This window comes from Poecile atricapillus, chromosome 4, assembly GCF_030490865.1.
Source record: "Poecile atricapillus isolate bPoeAtr1 chromosome 4, bPoeAtr1.hap1, whole genome shotgun sequence".
Lineage (NCBI taxonomy): Eukaryota > Metazoa > Chordata > Aves > Passeriformes > Paridae > Poecile > Poecile atricapillus.
Window position 1 is genome coordinate 28,875,751 of NC_081252.1, and position 19,145 is coordinate 28,894,895.

A 19,145-nucleotide genomic window follows, 5' to 3' on the forward strand; every position below is an offset into this window, starting at 1 on the left:
AAGAACATATATTAAATCATTGAGGGAAGCACATTTATTAATCAACCACGTGACAGAAGTAAAAGTGTGCCACTGTCAAAATTAAATTGCTAGAGAATGATTTTGTGTAAGGTATTTCTCCTGTTTTAAATTCAGCCATTGCAGTAATATAGACAAAAGTTTGAAATGGAAACAGATAATGGCGTAGCACCTCAAAGCTGACTGAAGGAGGGAAGATGAAGTAATGTCACCTTTCCATAAAAAGACCCAAAATAATCCCTGTCCTACATATGCATAACTATAATTCACCTTTTCACTTGCTGTTATCTCTGACTTTGAAAGTGACAAAAATCAGGAGACATGTTATTTATCCTACACTAAAAAAGAAGCTACTGATAACCTACGAATAAGTTAAACACTTACTGCCCTTTTAACTATTATATTCCCAACTGTAATGATCCTTGTCCATAATGGAATTTACAAGGTACTTATCTATCTGTGGAAATTGGAAAGGAGAATTTTCTTTCCAATTTAAATTTTTCATCATGTGGCACTGAATCAAATGCAACAAACAGAAACAGAAATGAAGTTCAAAAAAACTTTTGCTACAGGTCTGTTCAGTATACGGCACTTTGATTTTTAAATAATTTTTAAGAGATCCCAAGTAAGCTGTTCACATGAAGCACAATTGGAAGATTTAACCTTCTAATTATAAACAGCCCCATAGACAGTGTTTTTTCCACACTTACCTCTGCCTCTCAGTCCTATATAAATTTAAACTAACCATATAGCAGTGCCAATCTCCAAATTTTTAGTACAGTAAATATCAGTGAACACTTCTGAAAAATTCTTTATGGCAGAAGGTACAATTTTTGGCTCATCCCATTTCATCTGGAAATACATACCTCTGTTTAGAAAATATACATTTAAAGCTGAGCATCTTACAATATGGATAAAAATTGGTTTTGCTTCCATGCATTCATTTTTAAGTTTTTTCCTATGATTGGATTACCTAGTAAGATTTAAAAGGTAATAATTATTGCTCTTGTCAAGCCTTGATCTACACAGCTTGGCGTGAAGAGTGGCAGACAGCTCTGTAAGGCTGTGCAGAGTAAAACTGACACTGGCCTTAAAAAATACCCACAAAAGAAAAGGTTCTATATACAAAGTCAGATTGAAGCTGGTTTTATATGTACTTTAAGTGATTGATGTGGTGAGTCCCAGCCAGTATTTAGGCTTTAGTATTGAATTAATTTGTGGTCAAACTGGTCAATCCAGTATTTTGTTGCTACTTAAAGCTCAAAACTCTTTAGTTAGGATTTCAAGAACTCCAAAAGCAAATCAAAAGGCAAAGCAGCATTTCTTCTTTATGGAAAGCTATAATATTGACAATCCCAGGTCAACGTTGTCTTGGTGCAGAAAATCTGGATTTAGAGGATAAAACAGCACCTCCCACGTGACTGAAGTACTTGCGCTTACTAACCACACAGCAAGATTTCTTCAGCTGCACAGCAAAGGAAACATTTCATGTTTGATTCAAAAATTTTGAAACATTAAAAAAAAAAAAAGAACTCATCTGGATTCACACAAAAACCTAGATAGTCATTACTGAAACTATGTGAGAGGTGGTTTACAGTCTCTTCCATGCCATTTCTGTTACGATTTAGAAACCTCATACATATTACAAGTTAATTTTCTAAATGATGAAATGCACGTTAATAAAGGGGATTTCTCCATCTACTTATAACTCCCTACAGGTATTAAATGAACATCATGTGTTGGGCTGATGCATCTGCTGTTCCTGACATGACAACCTTTTAATGAGTCACAGCCCTCCTTGTCATATCAGGGTTACAGTTCATGTCCTTTGTGTAAACAGGCTTAAGAAATGGGTGAACTAAAGGTAAACCATAATTAAGAGTCTCTGAAAAAAAAAGGATAACTTTCCTTCATCTGAGAGTATAGTGAAAGAAATATTTATGCACTTTCACGTGTTAGTCTAGCAGTTCTCAACACCATCAAATATTTAATTCTAGAAAGGAACAGGCAAGTTTGAATATTCTTCCTGTCTAGCTAGTGGCACCGACAATAAATATATCATACAAAAGTTACCAGCGAGGATCATTTTCGCCTTCACTAAGCACAACTGCAGGAACAAGTGATTCTAAAAAACTGGACTATACATTGTTTCTTACTAGTAGGAATATGAATTATATCTTATTTCCATTGCACTTCAAAATGTTTCTGTCCTCATTCAACTCCCCTTGTGTGTCCTTCTTAACTCCACAAAAAGTAACTGCTAGCCAATTTTGAAAGCTCTTACAGATACACATTAGAAGTGTCAATGTCACTTTTCTGACATGACAACAATAAAGATTTTAAAGCTGAAGAAGATAATATTAAGCAATTGCATTTCAAAATATGAGCCTTCTCAGATGTGGATCACCTGAAGGGAAATGCCCTTGTCTAGAAGCAGAAATGAGCAACAACAAAAACATCACCCCAAATCCTGTCATCATACACAAAATTCTAACCTAAATTTAGAATTTATTCCAAATTCTAATCTAGCATTTATTTTATTACTGCCATATGCAGGCTATTGATGTATCTCTAAGGATTAAAATACACATTACAGCAATATACTTACAGCAGCTGTGTTCTTCACTGCATTTCCTACAATCACCACAACTCTTCCTTTAAAGCTCTGCAGAGTGGCAGTTGCTGGGCACTGGATGAGATCCCCTTCTGAGGTAAACGCTGATGCAAAAGGGACATTGATGCTGCCAGAAATGTGGCCACGGTTAAAGCTTAGGAGGATCAGCTAAGGAGGTCTGAAAGGCAGAGAAACCTGTGGTGCATGAATAACTGCAGGATAAATCTACTCTTCATCCCGGCTGCCACGATACAACACCATTGGTCTTTTGTGATACAGTATTTTGACAAACCTCTTTAATGTTTACTCATTTGGAGAAAAACCTTCTGACACTACATATGAAAGCAAGCACAGAATGAAGAGCTGTTTGGTTCAAAAAAAGGACACAGCACAGCACTACAGAAAATGATCTTAAAAATTAAATACTTATTGCTAAAGAGCCAATATCCCCATTATACCTAATTTTATGGATTTTACTTCAACTCTAGTCTGCTAAGAGGAGCCAAATACCAATAAGCAGCTGGAGCACCTCTTCTAGAGGCATTTTATACAAAAAGAATGAAGTACTTAAAATGAGAACCAAAACTAAACAGGGATTATCAAGAAATGTCCTCAAACTTCCTGTCAACTCCCACAAGTCCTCTAGTATTTTGATCCAAATCGAAATTCTAATGTATATGACCTCAGATTCCCAGACAATGAGCACCATGTATATTATCTGCAGTCCAACTAAAAGCAAGTGTGTAATGGGTACTGAGAAAAGCAAACAACTCTGAAACATCATAGTTAGCTGTCCTTCAGTTTCAGAGGATGATCATTCAATGAGATTTTATAAACAAATATTGAATGTGAAGGTCTCTTAAATAAAAATTAAGTTGGACTACTACTACCTAGCTTTTTATGAATTTAAAAATGCACCATGACCTTGACAAAACTCTGAATTACTTTTATGGACTGTACACACATGCCTGGAATATTCTCCTTCCCCAGCAATAAGCAAAAACAGCTTTGAAGTGGTGGGAAACAGCAAAGTTCTACAAAATTATACACAATGCCAAATATTGACATTAGTCAATCTATTACTGTACTTGGCGAAAGCTAGTTAAATTTATAATTAAATCCCAGAATCCTGTTAAATAAAGGAGCTGCCTTAAATGAGGGTAAGATTTAACTGATTTAGAGTAATAGTAGCATTCGTTTTTCATTATTTATGTAACAGTTTTAGTTTTAAGATCATCATTGTTATTGTGTGGGAAAAGCATGGCTATGTAAAAACATTTGAAAGAACAAAAGATGATCATGCACCAATCATTAATGTTGTCCGTTTATTTCTATTTTGAATGGGAAAATTGTATCCCTCCATTACTCCTCTGTGCCAATCCCATTTCCCCAACCCCATTTATAACAGCGTAAACTCCCACTGCTATTGATCATATTCTGAAATGATCATGATTTAGACAGAAAATAACTTTGGACAAATTTAGTAACTTAAATTATTGAGTACACTTAGAGAAACATGACCTAATATTTAATAAAAAGTTCTAATTGCTAAGACAATTAACAAAAAGGCCAGAATTTTGTGCTACAGACTGAGAGACCATAAATATGCAGCTATAGCTTTCAAAACATGAATGGACGGCTGCCAATATATCTGTTAACATGCTTAATGAAATAAGCCTTAGAAGAATTGCTGGCCAACTGAAACAGTGCTTTGTGTCTAACAGCTTTTCATTGGAAAGCCTTCTGTTACCAAGCTGTCTCCTGGGAAAGAGGGCTGGTAGCTCTTGCCCTTGCAACATGAGACTCCTTATAAAACAATCCCTCAGCTTTCATGTGGGTCATATTATGAAATATGAATCATGTTTGATACGTGTTGGAAGATCTCTCATGCTTTTCTCAAAACAACAAGAAAACGAAGTGAAAGCAAAGTTTAGCATGACAGACATACATGGTGAAAAAGACTAAAACTAAAATACACAAAATGATCATATTTTTGAAACACCTCACAGTGGTCTGTCACATTTTAAAACACACACCACGGAAACACACAGTCTGATCCTATCTTAGTTTGTTGAAATTTTGTGACAAACACAAAGCCTGTTCCCTTATTGCGAGAATGAACAGGACACTGAATGCAGTATTCTTAAGGTTTCCCATGTATATTCACAACTGCTGACAATTTGATAACTTTCTACACACCAGATATTTTCTTCTGCAAATGATATACCAACCAGTACACTCCAGGGCAATGTTACTATCTACCCAGCTGCCTTTTTAATGGCACTTCCTGTTAATGGCACTGTTAATACCAGATGGTGTTGGAATATCACTCCAGCTATTATTTAAAGGGCAGCACGTTTTAGTCTGCTACAAACTTCAAACATACCAAAACATCTTTATGAAGGACTACCCCTTCCAATATGCAAACAATCCCAGTCCTTCAACTACACTACTTCAGGAAAAAAACAAACGCAAAGATTAAAAAAAAAATATGCCTTATGAAAAGAACTGTAACTTGAAATGCAACATATGTGTAAGGTGAAGACAGGGTAGTGACCCTGGTAAAAATACACCTCCAAAACACCTTTATTATGTATGTATATAATATTATGTATTTTCTGATTATCAGCTACTAGAGGACTTAAGTTAGGATGGCTACATGGTTGCATTACCTGACATAGCTAGAAGGCACTCAATAGGAATCAGTTTTCCACTGAGGGACTGGCAAAGCACATGAGGTATCACCTCTTCTCTGTCTCCCTTCCATTTAATTGGAAAGCCTCACACCTTCCCAAAATATTGGTCACATTAAATGGGGAAGGCCTGCTGATGACACATCTCATAAAGAAAAATGTAGCATTAAAGCACTTGTGCTACTGGTACAAGGTGATTTCACTAAACCCACAACTTAAAATGGGAAGGGAAAAATACATTTGTCCTCTGCTCTGCAATCCAGGCCTCTCCATGCTGAAACCCACCTGGCCTTCAGCTCTTTCACTCCACCTCCACCAGATCCCTCTCTTTCCATTATGTACCATTCTAACACAACAGTTTGCAGACAATGAGCAGGCAATTGACACAAGCAGGATTTAGCAAGGCTGGCACTCATAACTGAAGGATACTCTTCGCTGTTACGGATGTCCACCACCAGCAGCTTTGGCTTGCTAGGCTTTGTTTTCTTTACAGGTGTTTTGGAATGACTAGGTCCTGTCAACTCACACAAGTCAATCAGGTCTTCTGCTGAAATTCGTGGGGACACCTCTGCCTTCAGGTCATCCAACTTGATGGAGTCCCTAGACTTCAAAAGAAAAAAAAATAATATGAGAAGTGAAAGAATATGGGTGTTTTTAAACTTATAATTATTTGACATCATCAAGTATAACAACCTAGTTAGACAGAAACATATCTTTTTCTCATAATTCTGAACTAGTCAGACTTCCACTATCCACACAAAAGTTCCAGAGCAGTGCCAAATGCCTGACAGCTACAGCTCTATCTTCTGTTAGAATTTGTTAAAATAGAAGAATAGTTTGAAAATTTGTGCAAATTATTTTAGTTTGTGATTTATTAATGAATTATTCACAGTGGCTGATGGGCTCACAACACCTACAAAGCATTTCTTAACACCATAAATTAAGTAAATTGTCTAGAAAACACTCTGAAAAGAGAAACTGAAAAGACTTGATTGGAGCAGAAAAAATGGCTAGCAACTGGCAGCTTGCCACAGAAACTGCGAGGATGTCTTCGAAACATATAGAACTTTCTAAACACCAGTTATTTCTCCAGCCCAAAGACCAAGCACAAATCAGGACATCAGAAATGTAAGATATAATATTGTATCTAGAATATAGTATTATTTTTTTATAATCTGGAAAATTTGTCCTTAGTTTTGTGGGATAGGAGAATTATATATTAAATTAAAAAAAACTGTTTTGGGGAATGTGACAGATTAAGACACAACACACAACACCACACCCCTGGTGGTACTCAAGCAACTGCATGATAATACCTGAAATTATTTTTGGTAAGATAACATTCATTGTGAATTATCTCAGAAATATTCACAAGTACTAGAATTTCTATCCTGCATGTTCTTAAAGAATATCACAGTAACAATTTTTCTGCTTCTAAAAAATATTCCACTTCTGTTATCTTGTTTAAGACTGCAGTAATCACACCAAAACATTATTTGCTTATAGCCCATGATTCAAGAGAACAGGAGTAGCAATCTGAAGAAAATTGAGGCATTACCAATTGTTATTAGTCTGACTGTAGTTAACCTTAGATTTTTTTTGTTTGTTTTTAAACATACTAGTTCCTCATCTAATCTGAGGACTATGCCAAATTTAGGGAATATAACAGAGAGACATAGACTTTTTGGGTTTTTTTTTTAGTTATGTTCCAGAAAAGACTTCTTAAGACAGTCCAGCACTTTGAAATACCTCTCCTGTAAAGCAAGTTATCCAAAAGCCCTCAAAATTACAAACAAAATCAGTAATTCTACTTCAGGGAATATTACCTCACTGAACTGCCTTTTCCATTGTATATAATAATATTCAAAACAGAAGAAGTTACAAATTGCCAGTCTCAACACTCTCCTTCCAAGTTCAGAAAAATAGAGTCAAGATGCTTTATAATCAGAAAAATACACAATTTTTGGAAAATGTATGATTTGTTTCAACAGAATAGTTAATACTCAAGGGACATCTATGTCCATAAAAAAAACAGTGTGACAGGGCACAGCCAACTTCCAGTTGCTGTCTAAAGCCACCTCCCACCTGAACAGCTGAATTTTCCCAGGAGTCCAAGGAAATGAATTGCATTAAAAGGGAGGAGGAAGAAAAAAGTCGAACTCTTCTCTCAAACTTCAGGCTTGCCAAAGGAATTCAGCAGTCTCATGTCTGGGGGATTCATAGCAGACACATTTGCAAGATCCAAGAAAGGCAGTAATGTAGAGAAAGCCACTGATTACATAAATACACACTTGGCTGACACAGCTTAATTTGCCTGATGACAAACTGGCAGACATCACTACATTCTCCTCAGACAACAGCTTCTGCCTCAGGAGCATGTTTGAGGAACAACACCAAGGAGGGAAGGGAAGCAAGTCTGCTGCAAGGAGTTCAATTCTTGAAGCAGGTTCACATGATTACAGGTAACAATAAACACTCAGATAATGAAGTCAGTGAAATTGGCTGAGATGACCCGAATTAAGTCTTCTGGAGAAACACCTACATTATTTTGGACTCTAATTAAAAAAACACTTCTTATTTTTATTTATACAACTTTTGTCTATTCAGTTGTCCCATTCAGTTGATGGGATGAATGCCTCAGACAAGAATGAAACCTTAAGAAGAAAGCATGAAGTCTACAGCAGAAAACATACCAACCAAAAATCACCTAATCTGATATAAAAACATTTTATCTAAAAATATAAAGCCATACAAAGTGTTTTACAGGTACACACTATCTGTCCCGTTATTAGGTTTTAATAACCAAGACAAGCATTCTTCCCTTTTAACTGGGCTGAAATTAAGAAGAAACGCATTCAGCCGTGAATTTCACATTGTTTTGACCTACTATGTCCTATGTACTGCAGTAGATTCAGTGATACAACTTCTCTATATAGGCTTTGAACAAACCTGAAGATTCTTAACATACTAGCTGGGAATAGAATTGATTCAGCAATTCTTTCTTTAACAACTATTTTATCAGACTGATTTATTTCCTTCAAATTGCAAAGTGAAATCTATGCAAGCGTTTATAAGATAATTTTGCTAATTACTAAAAATAATTACTACCTCTGCTGTATCTGGTAACAACTACATTTCATCTCATGCATTTTCTCACTGGAATGCTCTAATGAACTGCCAGTCTGCACAAACTAAACATGGCCAACATCAAGCTGTCAATCCTTCTACCCCATCCTCAGACCTCATCTTCATAACCACCATTCTGCTACAGATAATTTGAAACTGCAAGAAACTACTACAGAAACTGGACTTGAGACAGCTCTTCAGGCTGTCACATCCACTGAACACAAAAATCTTGCAGATTCTTCTGAACCTTTAACGCCTTTCCTACTCCTCTACGTAACAGTGTTATGTAGGTGATACCTGTTGTCTATCACCTCAGTGCCTACTCTCTTTACTTCAGCATGGACAAATAAGAGGAGATGTACAAGATACAGGCTGACATTTTAGACAGGAGTTTTCACATTTGTCAGGACTATTTTCTTCAGTCCCCTGTTTAGGCTTTACTATGTCATTGCAGGCATTGCTTTCCAGCTGTGAAGAACCAGAAGGAAAAGTAGGTGAAGGAAGGAAGAGGGTTCACCGTAAACCAAATCCTTTAAGTTAAAGTTTATGGCACTGATAGTCTGTTAGAAATTATTTACAAATATCCAACAAGTTGTGAACAGGGTGCACTAAGCAAATGAGATTTTGATTTCAGCTACGTTAAGTGCAGGCAGGCACATCTCGGGACAGCTACTTGCAATATCCTGTTGAATTTATCATCTGTATTTTTTTTTGTTTGTTTTAAACAATGAAGGAAGCATAATGATTATCTCACAACCTAAAATTCCCATGCCAGTAATACTCTATAGGGAATACAAACAGGACAAATTAAAAAAATAAAAAAAAAAAGCCAAAAAAAAAAAAGCCAGGATAACCACTGGGAAAAGCTTAAAAAAAACCTTAAAAGCTTATCATATATATAAAATGCTTGTTTCTTCCTTTCAACTGTCCTCCTGCTGTGATCTATTTACTCTTTTCCAAGGCAGACATGGTACATACTTTCTAAAAAAACCCGCACTTTCTTAAAAAAGCAGAAGCTCTGAGCACAATGCCAGAAAGTAGTTAAAGGTCCACTTACAAACTTGTGCTTTAGTGACTGTGTAAGAAATGATACTGACAACAATACTGAAATTGAGAACTGCTCATAGACAGAGAATACTCATGTACTTTGCTGTCATTACTTAGAAAACAAAAATTCTCAGAAAGACACATTTTCATACATCCATGTGTGAACAAGTCTACATGCGCTAAGATACTAAGCTTACTACTTAAGTCACTTTTTCTGTTTTCCTGCGAAGAGAAACTTGTTTTAGCATATTGAAACTACAAGCATGAATCTTGCTTCAGACTATTCAGCTATAAGAAACTATTTGTCAGGCAAGACTGCCTAAATCAGCAGGATTGCAATAGCAGAAAGAGTACCTAAGCTGAAGTCTGAAGTCTCCTTGTCATCCAGAAGTTTCTCTGACAACACCCTACATTCTTTACTTTCAAAGTACTTATTCTTCTCACCCCATTTATTTTCAAATAGGCCTGGGAATTGCTAATCCATATGCATTTACTGCTCTTAATAAGAAATAGCATTAAGAATGAAATTAATTTTTTTGTTAAATATTAGGAATTAAAGCTGCTTACCATTCTCGATTTGGAAGTCAAGTTTCAGAAAGATTAAGGCACTCCAGAACATGAAGCTGGTACAATCACAGCTCCTATCTCTTTTCCCATTAGTCTGTAATCTCTTACAGGCATTTCATCATGGCTATTAAATGAAGATATGCACTTTTTTTTTTGAGAAAGCCAAGGATCTTTAGTTCTGCTGAACCGCAATTTAACAGAACTTTCTATCCATGGAAGGGACAGCTTTATCTGAACAGATGCAGGGTTTCTCCCTTTTGTCTTTGAAGCTGACAAAACTTAATGCAGCTTATTTTATATACTTATATACTAGGAACTGCAGCCTGGAAGTCAGTATAATTAAAATCTGGGGTTCAAGTAAAATACTCTATTCAAACTAGCAAGATCCTTCATGAAGGAACATGTTTCATGAAAGATGTCATTCCATACTTTTCAATCATATTTCTGAAACCAGTGTATGCAAATACATAGAAATAAGACTACAAAAACATTTTAAAAACACTTACAAGATAATGGTTTAAGCTCTCCAGTCCTCCTCCCCACTGTTTTTATTACAATCACTAACAAAGGGTCATACAAAAAGGCTTCGGTGTTTTTTGATGCTCAATTCTGACTGTTTATAAAGGAGGAAAAGTCAATCTTCCAGATTTTAAGAACTCTCTTCTACAGCTTTTCAACACTTAAGTGCCAGAGCTCCCTACACAACCTCTCTAGCAAACTGATTTATAAACTTAGATTCAGTCCTCCGTGGCCATCATATTCTGCTTATATTTCCTAGTCAAGACACTGGCGTCTACCTTCCCCATGCTCCCTCTCTCCCTCCACTTCCTATTGAAGTTTGCTCCATTTTCATTTTGCAAGCTGTTCTCTTCCAGTCCCTCCACCATTCTGACTCCCTCACAAAGCTCCCTACCTCAGAAGTCACACCTTGGGAAGTGCAAACAGCAACTTCCAGCCAACTGCCAATCATAAACATCCTACAAATGTCTGCACACAACTTCGTAGGCAGTCTATAAAAAACCTGAGTTCCTCTTGCCAAACCAGCTCATTATTAAGGAAACCTCTCAATGGAATAACATAACTGAGTGAATAAACTGAGTCAGCAGGACTGGAAGACATGATATTCCCCTGCATGCAACAGGGCAGACATGCTGCAAACTCAGTTATTGCCCCTGATATGATAAAAAAAGTAAAAGCTGCTCACCACTGCATGGAACCACTTCAAAACACAAAGCTGAGAGAGACATAATCCAGTTGTGCCTGAAAATACTCACAGGATGCCTTAATGTGCAATAAAACTATAAATAAAATAAAGTAAAAGCAGGAGCAAGAATGATCTTGCCAGCCTTGAACGTTTTCCATCAGTGCCTACTTTTTTACCTTCCTGATAGATGCTCTGTCCTTGACAAGAAATTGTATTCCTTTGATTTAAGAAAAATTATCACAGAATCTTTAGGAAACAGTCAGAGATTCCCCTGTCCCTTTTTAAAAAAAACCAACAAAATATCAACCAGAATTTAATAACAAATAATAAATAATTTGCATCTCAATGCAAACTGCAACTGCTAGAGGAATTTCCTTCATAATGTGATCACGTATCTCACTTGGTCAGAGACCCTGGATTTAGACACTCTACCTTCTTTCATCTGTAGTTGCTATTTATTCACATTCCTGTTTTGTGAACTGGCAATAACAATAGTGGCACAGCTCTAGGACATTTTCAGTCATCTACCTCTGTGAAGCCTGTCAAAATGTGCTGTTCAGGCTCTCTCAACTGGTGACTATTAAGATGAGTACTGAATTTGAGTAATTGACAGAAACTTTGAGGATATGGTCAGCCAGACAGTTATCCTGTAAGCTATATGTGCTTTTCACATAAATATTTTATTTCTTCACCATTCCACCCATTTTACAGACCTGGGCTGAAGCTTTGTTGAGCTATACAAAAATCATCATCAAGAGAAACATTTATTCCTCTAAGTCTAAAACGTATTCATTCACATTTGCAGGATGGGCTTCATGACTAAACTTCAGTGCAGGCTCAAATTTACAACCAGTATGGATTCTTTCTTCTAGTTATACTGTCACATACATTTGATAATCACATTTTCCACTCCTAATAATGTCAGCAGAGAAAACATACATATATATATATATATTTATATATATATATGTGTGTGTGTGTGTGTGTGTGTGTGTGTGTATATATATAGCTGTAACACTTTTTTTTACTAGTAGGTTAAGATGGTGTTGACACCATTACACAGGCCACCAGACAATTTGCACAAGGCTATGGTCTGCAAGAACTGTCTGTGACAGCATCAGGCAAGAGAGCTGCATCTAGAAAGTCTTTTCTATCCTCCAACTGCACTTCCTAATAAAATTAGATCATGATGACACTGCATCCTGACTCAACTGAGAAAGCATACAGCACCTAGCCTGGCCTGAGGTGCACCTAAGAAAGGAATGAGAGGAATCCTAAATTCAAGACTAGCCGAAGGCAGGCTCCTACAGAGACCCATGTTGAGAAAACAAATACGGTAGGAAAGAAGACTGAGGAATGGAGGGAAAGGCACCTTAGGCTGACATAGTACACTACCTCCCCCCATCATGAAAATGGTGTTAATAACACAGTTACACAGCACTGTGCTCTAAGACCTAATTTTCACAGCAGCAGTGTATGGCACACACAGGAGCTGCTACAAGTTGGAATTAGAGTTGCTGTGACTGGCAGGAGGCAGCTATAGCTGTGTACCTGCACATGTTTGTGTGGGAAACAAACCATTAAGATCCTTCAGTCTACTTCTCCTCCAAAACTTGACTTCAAAAATGTCTCCCAAACTCCATTGCTTCTAATGCTACAAGCACACAAACAAAAAATGTAACACCAAGTGGATAATTCCTCACTGCAGTATCTAATTGTGCTTATCAGAAGCTGAACGAAGCATTAAGCTGTTTAGATATGTGCTGGTCCTAAAGTGTATTTTAACACACTTAGTAGGTTATTCTGACTTCTCTCCTGAAGCAAACTTACATAAACACTGCATTTGCTCTTTCATTTTCCTTTTTTAGATGCAGGCCACTGTTTCTTTGTTTTTTTATAAAATATGGATTGCTTAACAAAGTATGAAATAAAACTGTCACTCGGGAAACTTCGGTTTGGCCATGGTTGGCAAAAAAAACTTATTTCTACTATAGCACTCCCTCTCAAAGATAAACAGAGTTAGTCACAAAATACATTAAAACAAACACAATAACAACCGTGTCTTCAGTCAGCCCGCCAGATTGCAAACCAGGACCACTAGAGCCTAAAAAAATACTCAAACGCAGAGGTGTGTAATTATTTCCTAATATTCTCCTAGAACTTGATTTTAAAACAATTTCCAATTTGGGAAAAAAAATAAAAAAGAACATTCCTACAAGATGCAGAGAGAAAGAACTAGCTAGATTTTTTTTTTTTTTTTAATAATTAATTTTACTGGTACAATTACCCTTTCCCCCTCTGCACATTTGTTAATCAGTCATGGAATCCCAATTGTGGGAGGTCTAAAAGGTCAAATACAGCCAGCTTTCAACTTCAAAGTGGATATAATCACAAAGGCTTGTGAAGAAGGACTAGTGGACAATCAGTGAATCCAGAACCCGAGCCTAAGGCTGCAGCAGAGAGTGCTCTGGCTGCTCCAACTGCCCCATTAACATTCAAATCAGATGAACACATCCCAGGGAGACCTGAAAACAAAGTCTGTGCAAAACAAGCTTACAGCCCTTGAATACGAACTAGAGTCCTTAAATATGATCTATTACGGTCTCATATAAATAGCATTTAGATCATTACAAATATTACAAACATACTCCTTTAATTCTGTCTCAACTAAGCAGTACATTTGTTTCAATGAGTTTACATTCAATTTAAATAATTGCAATTTGTATTGCAACTTAAAAAAATACCCACAACATTCATTAGAAACTTTTAAATTTACATTTAACGTCAATTATTTCTTGAGCCTTATATTTTGTATTTTATCAATTCTGGTAATTTAATGCCTCATCTTCTACCAGAAAAAGTCCTAAAACTATAGAAAATATAAAAAGATTTTCAAAGCCAGTCAGAGTAGACAAGGTGCTAAGTAAGGCTTCCTTTAAATAATTTCCTCTGCAGAACCATAGCTCTGGAAGCAGAGGTTTCCCTACACTCCCCACTTCCACTGGTAGCTGGCTGCCTGGCTTATGAGTATCAAAAAAACTCTGAGAAGCTAACCAATAAACAGAGAATGTTCTGAAATTTGTAACAATTCCTAAAGTATTTGCCAGAATGTGACGGTCTTATGATATGCCTAATTAAACAACGATTTGTTCACTCACTCACAAGAGAGTGATATAAAAAGTGCATTTTCACCAATTAATCTAAAAAAGATTAATCTAAAACAGAAGCTTCAAAGGCAATGTAAAATAAATTAGAAGCATTAACTGAGATCCTGATCAGTTAATGCTTCACACAATTTGAACTGAAGACAAATTTGAGTAAGAGCTTTCTGTTAAGTGTAAAAACAATGGAAGAGGAAAACAAAACCAAGATCCAAGATACAAAAACAGAAGACGAAATCTGAAATGGGTCAAGGCAGTCAGAAGACCCTTTAGGCAGAATATAAGTAACAGCCATTGTGAACAGCATGAACACCATATAGACATTTCTTAGCTTGTACACTGAAACAGAAGGGTTGGTATACATTACTGACCATGCATCTTTCTGAAGAAGAAATGGATTTACACACCAGTTTAATGGCTTAACATAAACCTAGCCAATATATTTTATATGGAAAAATACTTCCTACGTGCACACATGAACTCAGAAGCAACTCAGTGCTGTTGCATGACAAATAGGCCTGAATTCCCATCTGTAGGAAGACTATCACACAAGCTATCCTTAATTATTTGCAAAGGAAAGATATCATCAGGAAACTTTGCTTATGCTATTTCTGGTAAAAACATGTTTTTTTATATCTGTGCTGTTTGATCAAACCATTAAGTCATGTTACTGCTTAGGTATTTTGACTTCTTCATCAAAAACAAAAAGTTGAACTGGACTGTTGGCATTTAAATCAGTGCAAGGATCAATAATTGTCTGGTACACTTTTTTCCAGTTGAATGCTTTCATTCCTCAACATCTCTCAGGAACTCCCACTCTTGAAAAGAGAACTCAAGAGCAGAAGAACAAGACAAAGCTGTAATTGCATCAGTCTCTGGATTTCTTTCAGTTCCTCTGCCACAAGTGAACAGATATTGAGCTGCAATATTTTCTCCCTTTTATTTAGAATTATGGAAGTAGCTGGAGAGAGTGAATGTCTACCATATCTACAGTAATGGAGACACAGATACAGCAGACAATTGTTATATTACAGTGTTATTTGTCTCTGTGACTCCTGGACATTCAGGAAAAATACTTCAGGAGTTTCCAGGGTATGAAAGTGAGTTTCAGGAAGAGAAGGAAGAAAAAAAATCAACCATGTACTGGTAAAGAAAAGTTACAGACACAAAACTGAGTAGATTCTAGTGTAAATTCATTCAGTAGTGAATTTAAAGGGCTTTTTCCATTGTTATTTTTGACCTTTTTTTTATCTTTCTCAAAATAAACAATGCAAACCCACTTAAGATGTACATTCATTCTCTCCGAAACTATTTCCTCCTTGAGATTTTATCTCAGTAGAGATATGCTTACTGGCTGGAAGAGTAAAAGATTAAGCAACACACAAGTCCGGGAATTAAATAGAGAGCAACCAAGCCTATTTACAAAGTTGCAAATAGATGTCACTAAAATAAAAACTAAGCAATGCTAGTGATAAAAGGAGTCAAAGCAGTTTTGTTTTACTGACTGCTGATTTAGGGAGAAAAATGCACACCCAGAGGGAAAATACTTCTCCTGTTATTATTAACCAAAGCACATGTTGATACACACAAATATTTGAGCAGCCAATAAAAAACACTTAAGAAACAAACTGAAGCAGTGTAGAAAGAAAACACAAATATAGAGGTAAGAGACAGCTGGTGTTTACAATTAAAAACACTAAACATTTAATGTTTCAAGAAGACATAAATTACCTTCAGAAGCAAACCCACAACCTTCTTCACAAAGAATTGTTCTGCACCCTACCCACTTTGAAACACAGAGGTGACACACAAATATAAAATTGGAGATAGAAATGTAGTGGTAAGTATTTGTCCAAAGAATGACTAACTAAATAGGTAAGGAAACAGCAAAGTTATTTTTTTAAGAGCTAAACTGCAGAGCAAGGACACAATGGTGTTTTAGAAAATCTATTAAAGGGTACTGTGTGTACTAAAGATTGAACTCAGATTTCACCCCTTTCAAGTAGATAAAAAGTTTCCCCATGGCAACAAACACCAGGAGAGGACATGTTTGAAGAAAGAGATAGATAATTCCAGGATTAAGGTTAAAAAAACCCCAAACCTAAAAAACAAACCACATCACCTTTGTGTGTAAATAGTGTATTACATTAATCATTTCAATTAATTTTTTATCAATATTGCTCTAATCCCTTAGAAGTGTCATTTTATGAAGACAAACATCCAAAAGGACAGGATTGGTCACAAGTGAGAGGTAGCTCATTATGGACTCATGTTACATGGGACTTTCTAAGTCTGAACTATGGCTCCTGACTGAATCATAACATACTTGTATCTATCTGTCTCAAAATCTGACACAAAAAATACAGCACATAAGAAAAAACAACACATTTGCAGATTATAATTTAAGATATGAATAGTCTTTTTTGTGTCCAAGAGATTAGTTCCCTCTTTGCTTACATATTTCTGTACAGATCCCAGAACCTATACAGCTCTCTTTCATATGAGCTAAAGAAACAAAATACAGGAATAACAAAAAGATCCAATATACTTGTGCTTCAAAAGATGTTAAACCTTCAGTTGCACTGCAGTATTTCAAGAGGTCTTTGCTGTTAGGCAGACAGAATTAGAAATGAAAGAGAAGGCAATAGAAGTTCTAGTATTTATTTATATCCTCTTTAACATACCAAAAACATTTGCTTAATTTCTTGGAACTTTTGGGATGGATGGATGAACCTAATTACCACTTGTATAAATAAACACAACTTCTGGTATGAAAATAAAAACACTATCAGGAAAAAAACACTCAAAACATTTCTCAGGAAACAGAAGAATAATGAAAGAGCCTTGCTTGATTTGAAATAGGGATTTTTCTGTTACAAATACAAATCTTTTTACTATTTATTAGTTCAGTAGACCAGCACTGTTTTCTCCCATCTCCCTTTGCAATATCCAAGTGCTTTGACTCTTGCTTTTACACATAAAGGCACAAGCAAATGCTTAGAAATCAGAAGACTTGTTTTTTTAACTTGTTTGTCACAACATTCAGAAAAACTAGCACATGCACAAAATAATTTTTACTGGTAGCACTGCCAGACATGTGACCAGACTGACAAGAGAGACTGAATACTTTCCTTAGAAGTTTTCTTGATCTGATGAATCAAAGCCCTGGGCAACCCTATCTGAATTGAGTGTTGGACATGTTTTCTGCAGGAATTTGTACCTTAGGAGGTCCTATATGAATTACTCTAAGAAAGTAAAGCCCTTGGCTCCTTCAGAAAGCCTCTCTACACATCTCCAGAGCAGCATAGCAGCAGTTGTGGTGGATACAATTCCTAGATGACAACAACCAATATTCCCCTGTAATTTCATTTTTCTTCTCCATTGCCTTCTAAATCCACCTACTGTTTCTTAAATCCTGTACAATCTTTTAAGTTTCCTTTTGTTCTTCATTTGCATGTCACCACTTGCAATACTGGATCTGTAGCTAAGGCTTCCAGAAATTACAATAGAAATAAAATAAAAACTAAAGTAAAAAACAAGAAAATGTCTGAATATCAAGATCCAGTTTAAGGACTAAAAAGTAAATATTCACTTTGAATACAGCAACACTTCTTAGTTTCCTAGTAGTTAGGAAAAACAAATGGAAAGACTAAAACCTAATGCAATTCACCAAAGAGATATGGCAGGTCTATATATACTTTGCATTTTATTGGAATGTTCTCATGAATTGAACGATTTTAGGAGAATGTGGATGGAAAAAAACCCCAACAAAATAAAATATAATTTTTAAGAAACGAACCAGATTTATACTGTTAAGAGGATGGAAAGGAATAATTTCAAATTACCAGTATTCAGACAGTGCAACTGACAAGAGAAACAGCCATTAGATTCTACTGGATAGAGGAGAAAAATCTTTTTGCTAAACTGGGTATCTATTTAATGACGGTATTCTCTTAGTTACTAGTTACTCTTTGCCAAGATAAACACAGGCATAACTCACCTACTAAACTCTCAGAGTACCTTGGGGCATATCCTTTACCTGATAAACCAAGAAGGAAAAAGCAGCCAGAGCTGCCTGTATCACTTTCCAGTTACCTCTTTCTCACTGGCACACTGCTCTTTTCACTGCTTTTCTCCCATGATAAATCCTGTTTGTAGTTCTGCAGGTGAGCTGTGGACATGGGTGGGTTGTTGTAACAGAACTGAAGGAGCGGGAGTTGGGACAGACAGGAGAAACATGAAATCTGAATAATCTGAACAATTCTCCCCCTTCCAATTCCCAGGCTGCTTACAAGGTCACTGCGAGGAGCTTCCTGGTAGTCTGCAGAGAAGCAGGAGAGGGAGCTCCTGGTGCCGCTGCTCTCGGCAGCCTGCCGGGGGGGCTGCGCGTACTGCCTGTATGTGGCACTCTTCGGAGTCCAGCGGAACAGGTTGATCGACTCGCGAACACAACGCTCAATATCAATCTCTGGAAGGGATTTAAAGACAAAACAAGAAATGCAAGAGCAAAATATCAGTAAAGCCAAGTAACCCAGCTATGACATTACTAAATATCTATGTCTCTCTGTCCCTTGCTCAAAGTAAATGTAGATTTCAAAAGCATTTTCCCATTCAAAAAGAAAAGCACTCAGAGGTTTTTTATTAAAAACTAATAAAGACATTTTAAGAACTAACTTATACCCAGTTATATAGGGAAACGTGTTTAAGGGAAGCAT

At 36.3% G+C, this 19,145-nt stretch overlaps 1 protein-coding gene across 2 annotated transcripts in view; it reads right to left on the reverse strand.

Annotated features, from left to right (window-relative positions):
- TBCK (TBC1 domain containing kinase) overlaps nucleotides 1–19,145 on the reverse strand; it is an 88,393-nt gene that overhangs the window by 8,488 nt on the left and 60,760 nt on the right. The window contains exons 23-25 of one of the 2 annotated variants that reach the window (XM_058837557.1): nucleotides 18,723–18,898; nucleotides 5,755–5,930; nucleotides 2,627–2,786 (exon numbers count right to left, since the gene is read on the reverse strand). In XM_058837557.1, the coding sequence (XP_058693540.1) occupies nucleotides 2,627–2,786; nucleotides 5,755–5,930; nucleotides 18,723–18,898 (512 nt within the window). The remainder of the gene's footprint in view (nucleotides 1–2,626; nucleotides 2,787–5,754; nucleotides 5,931–18,722; nucleotides 18,899–19,145) is intronic. The other variant, XM_058837558.1, reaches the window with a different exon arrangement.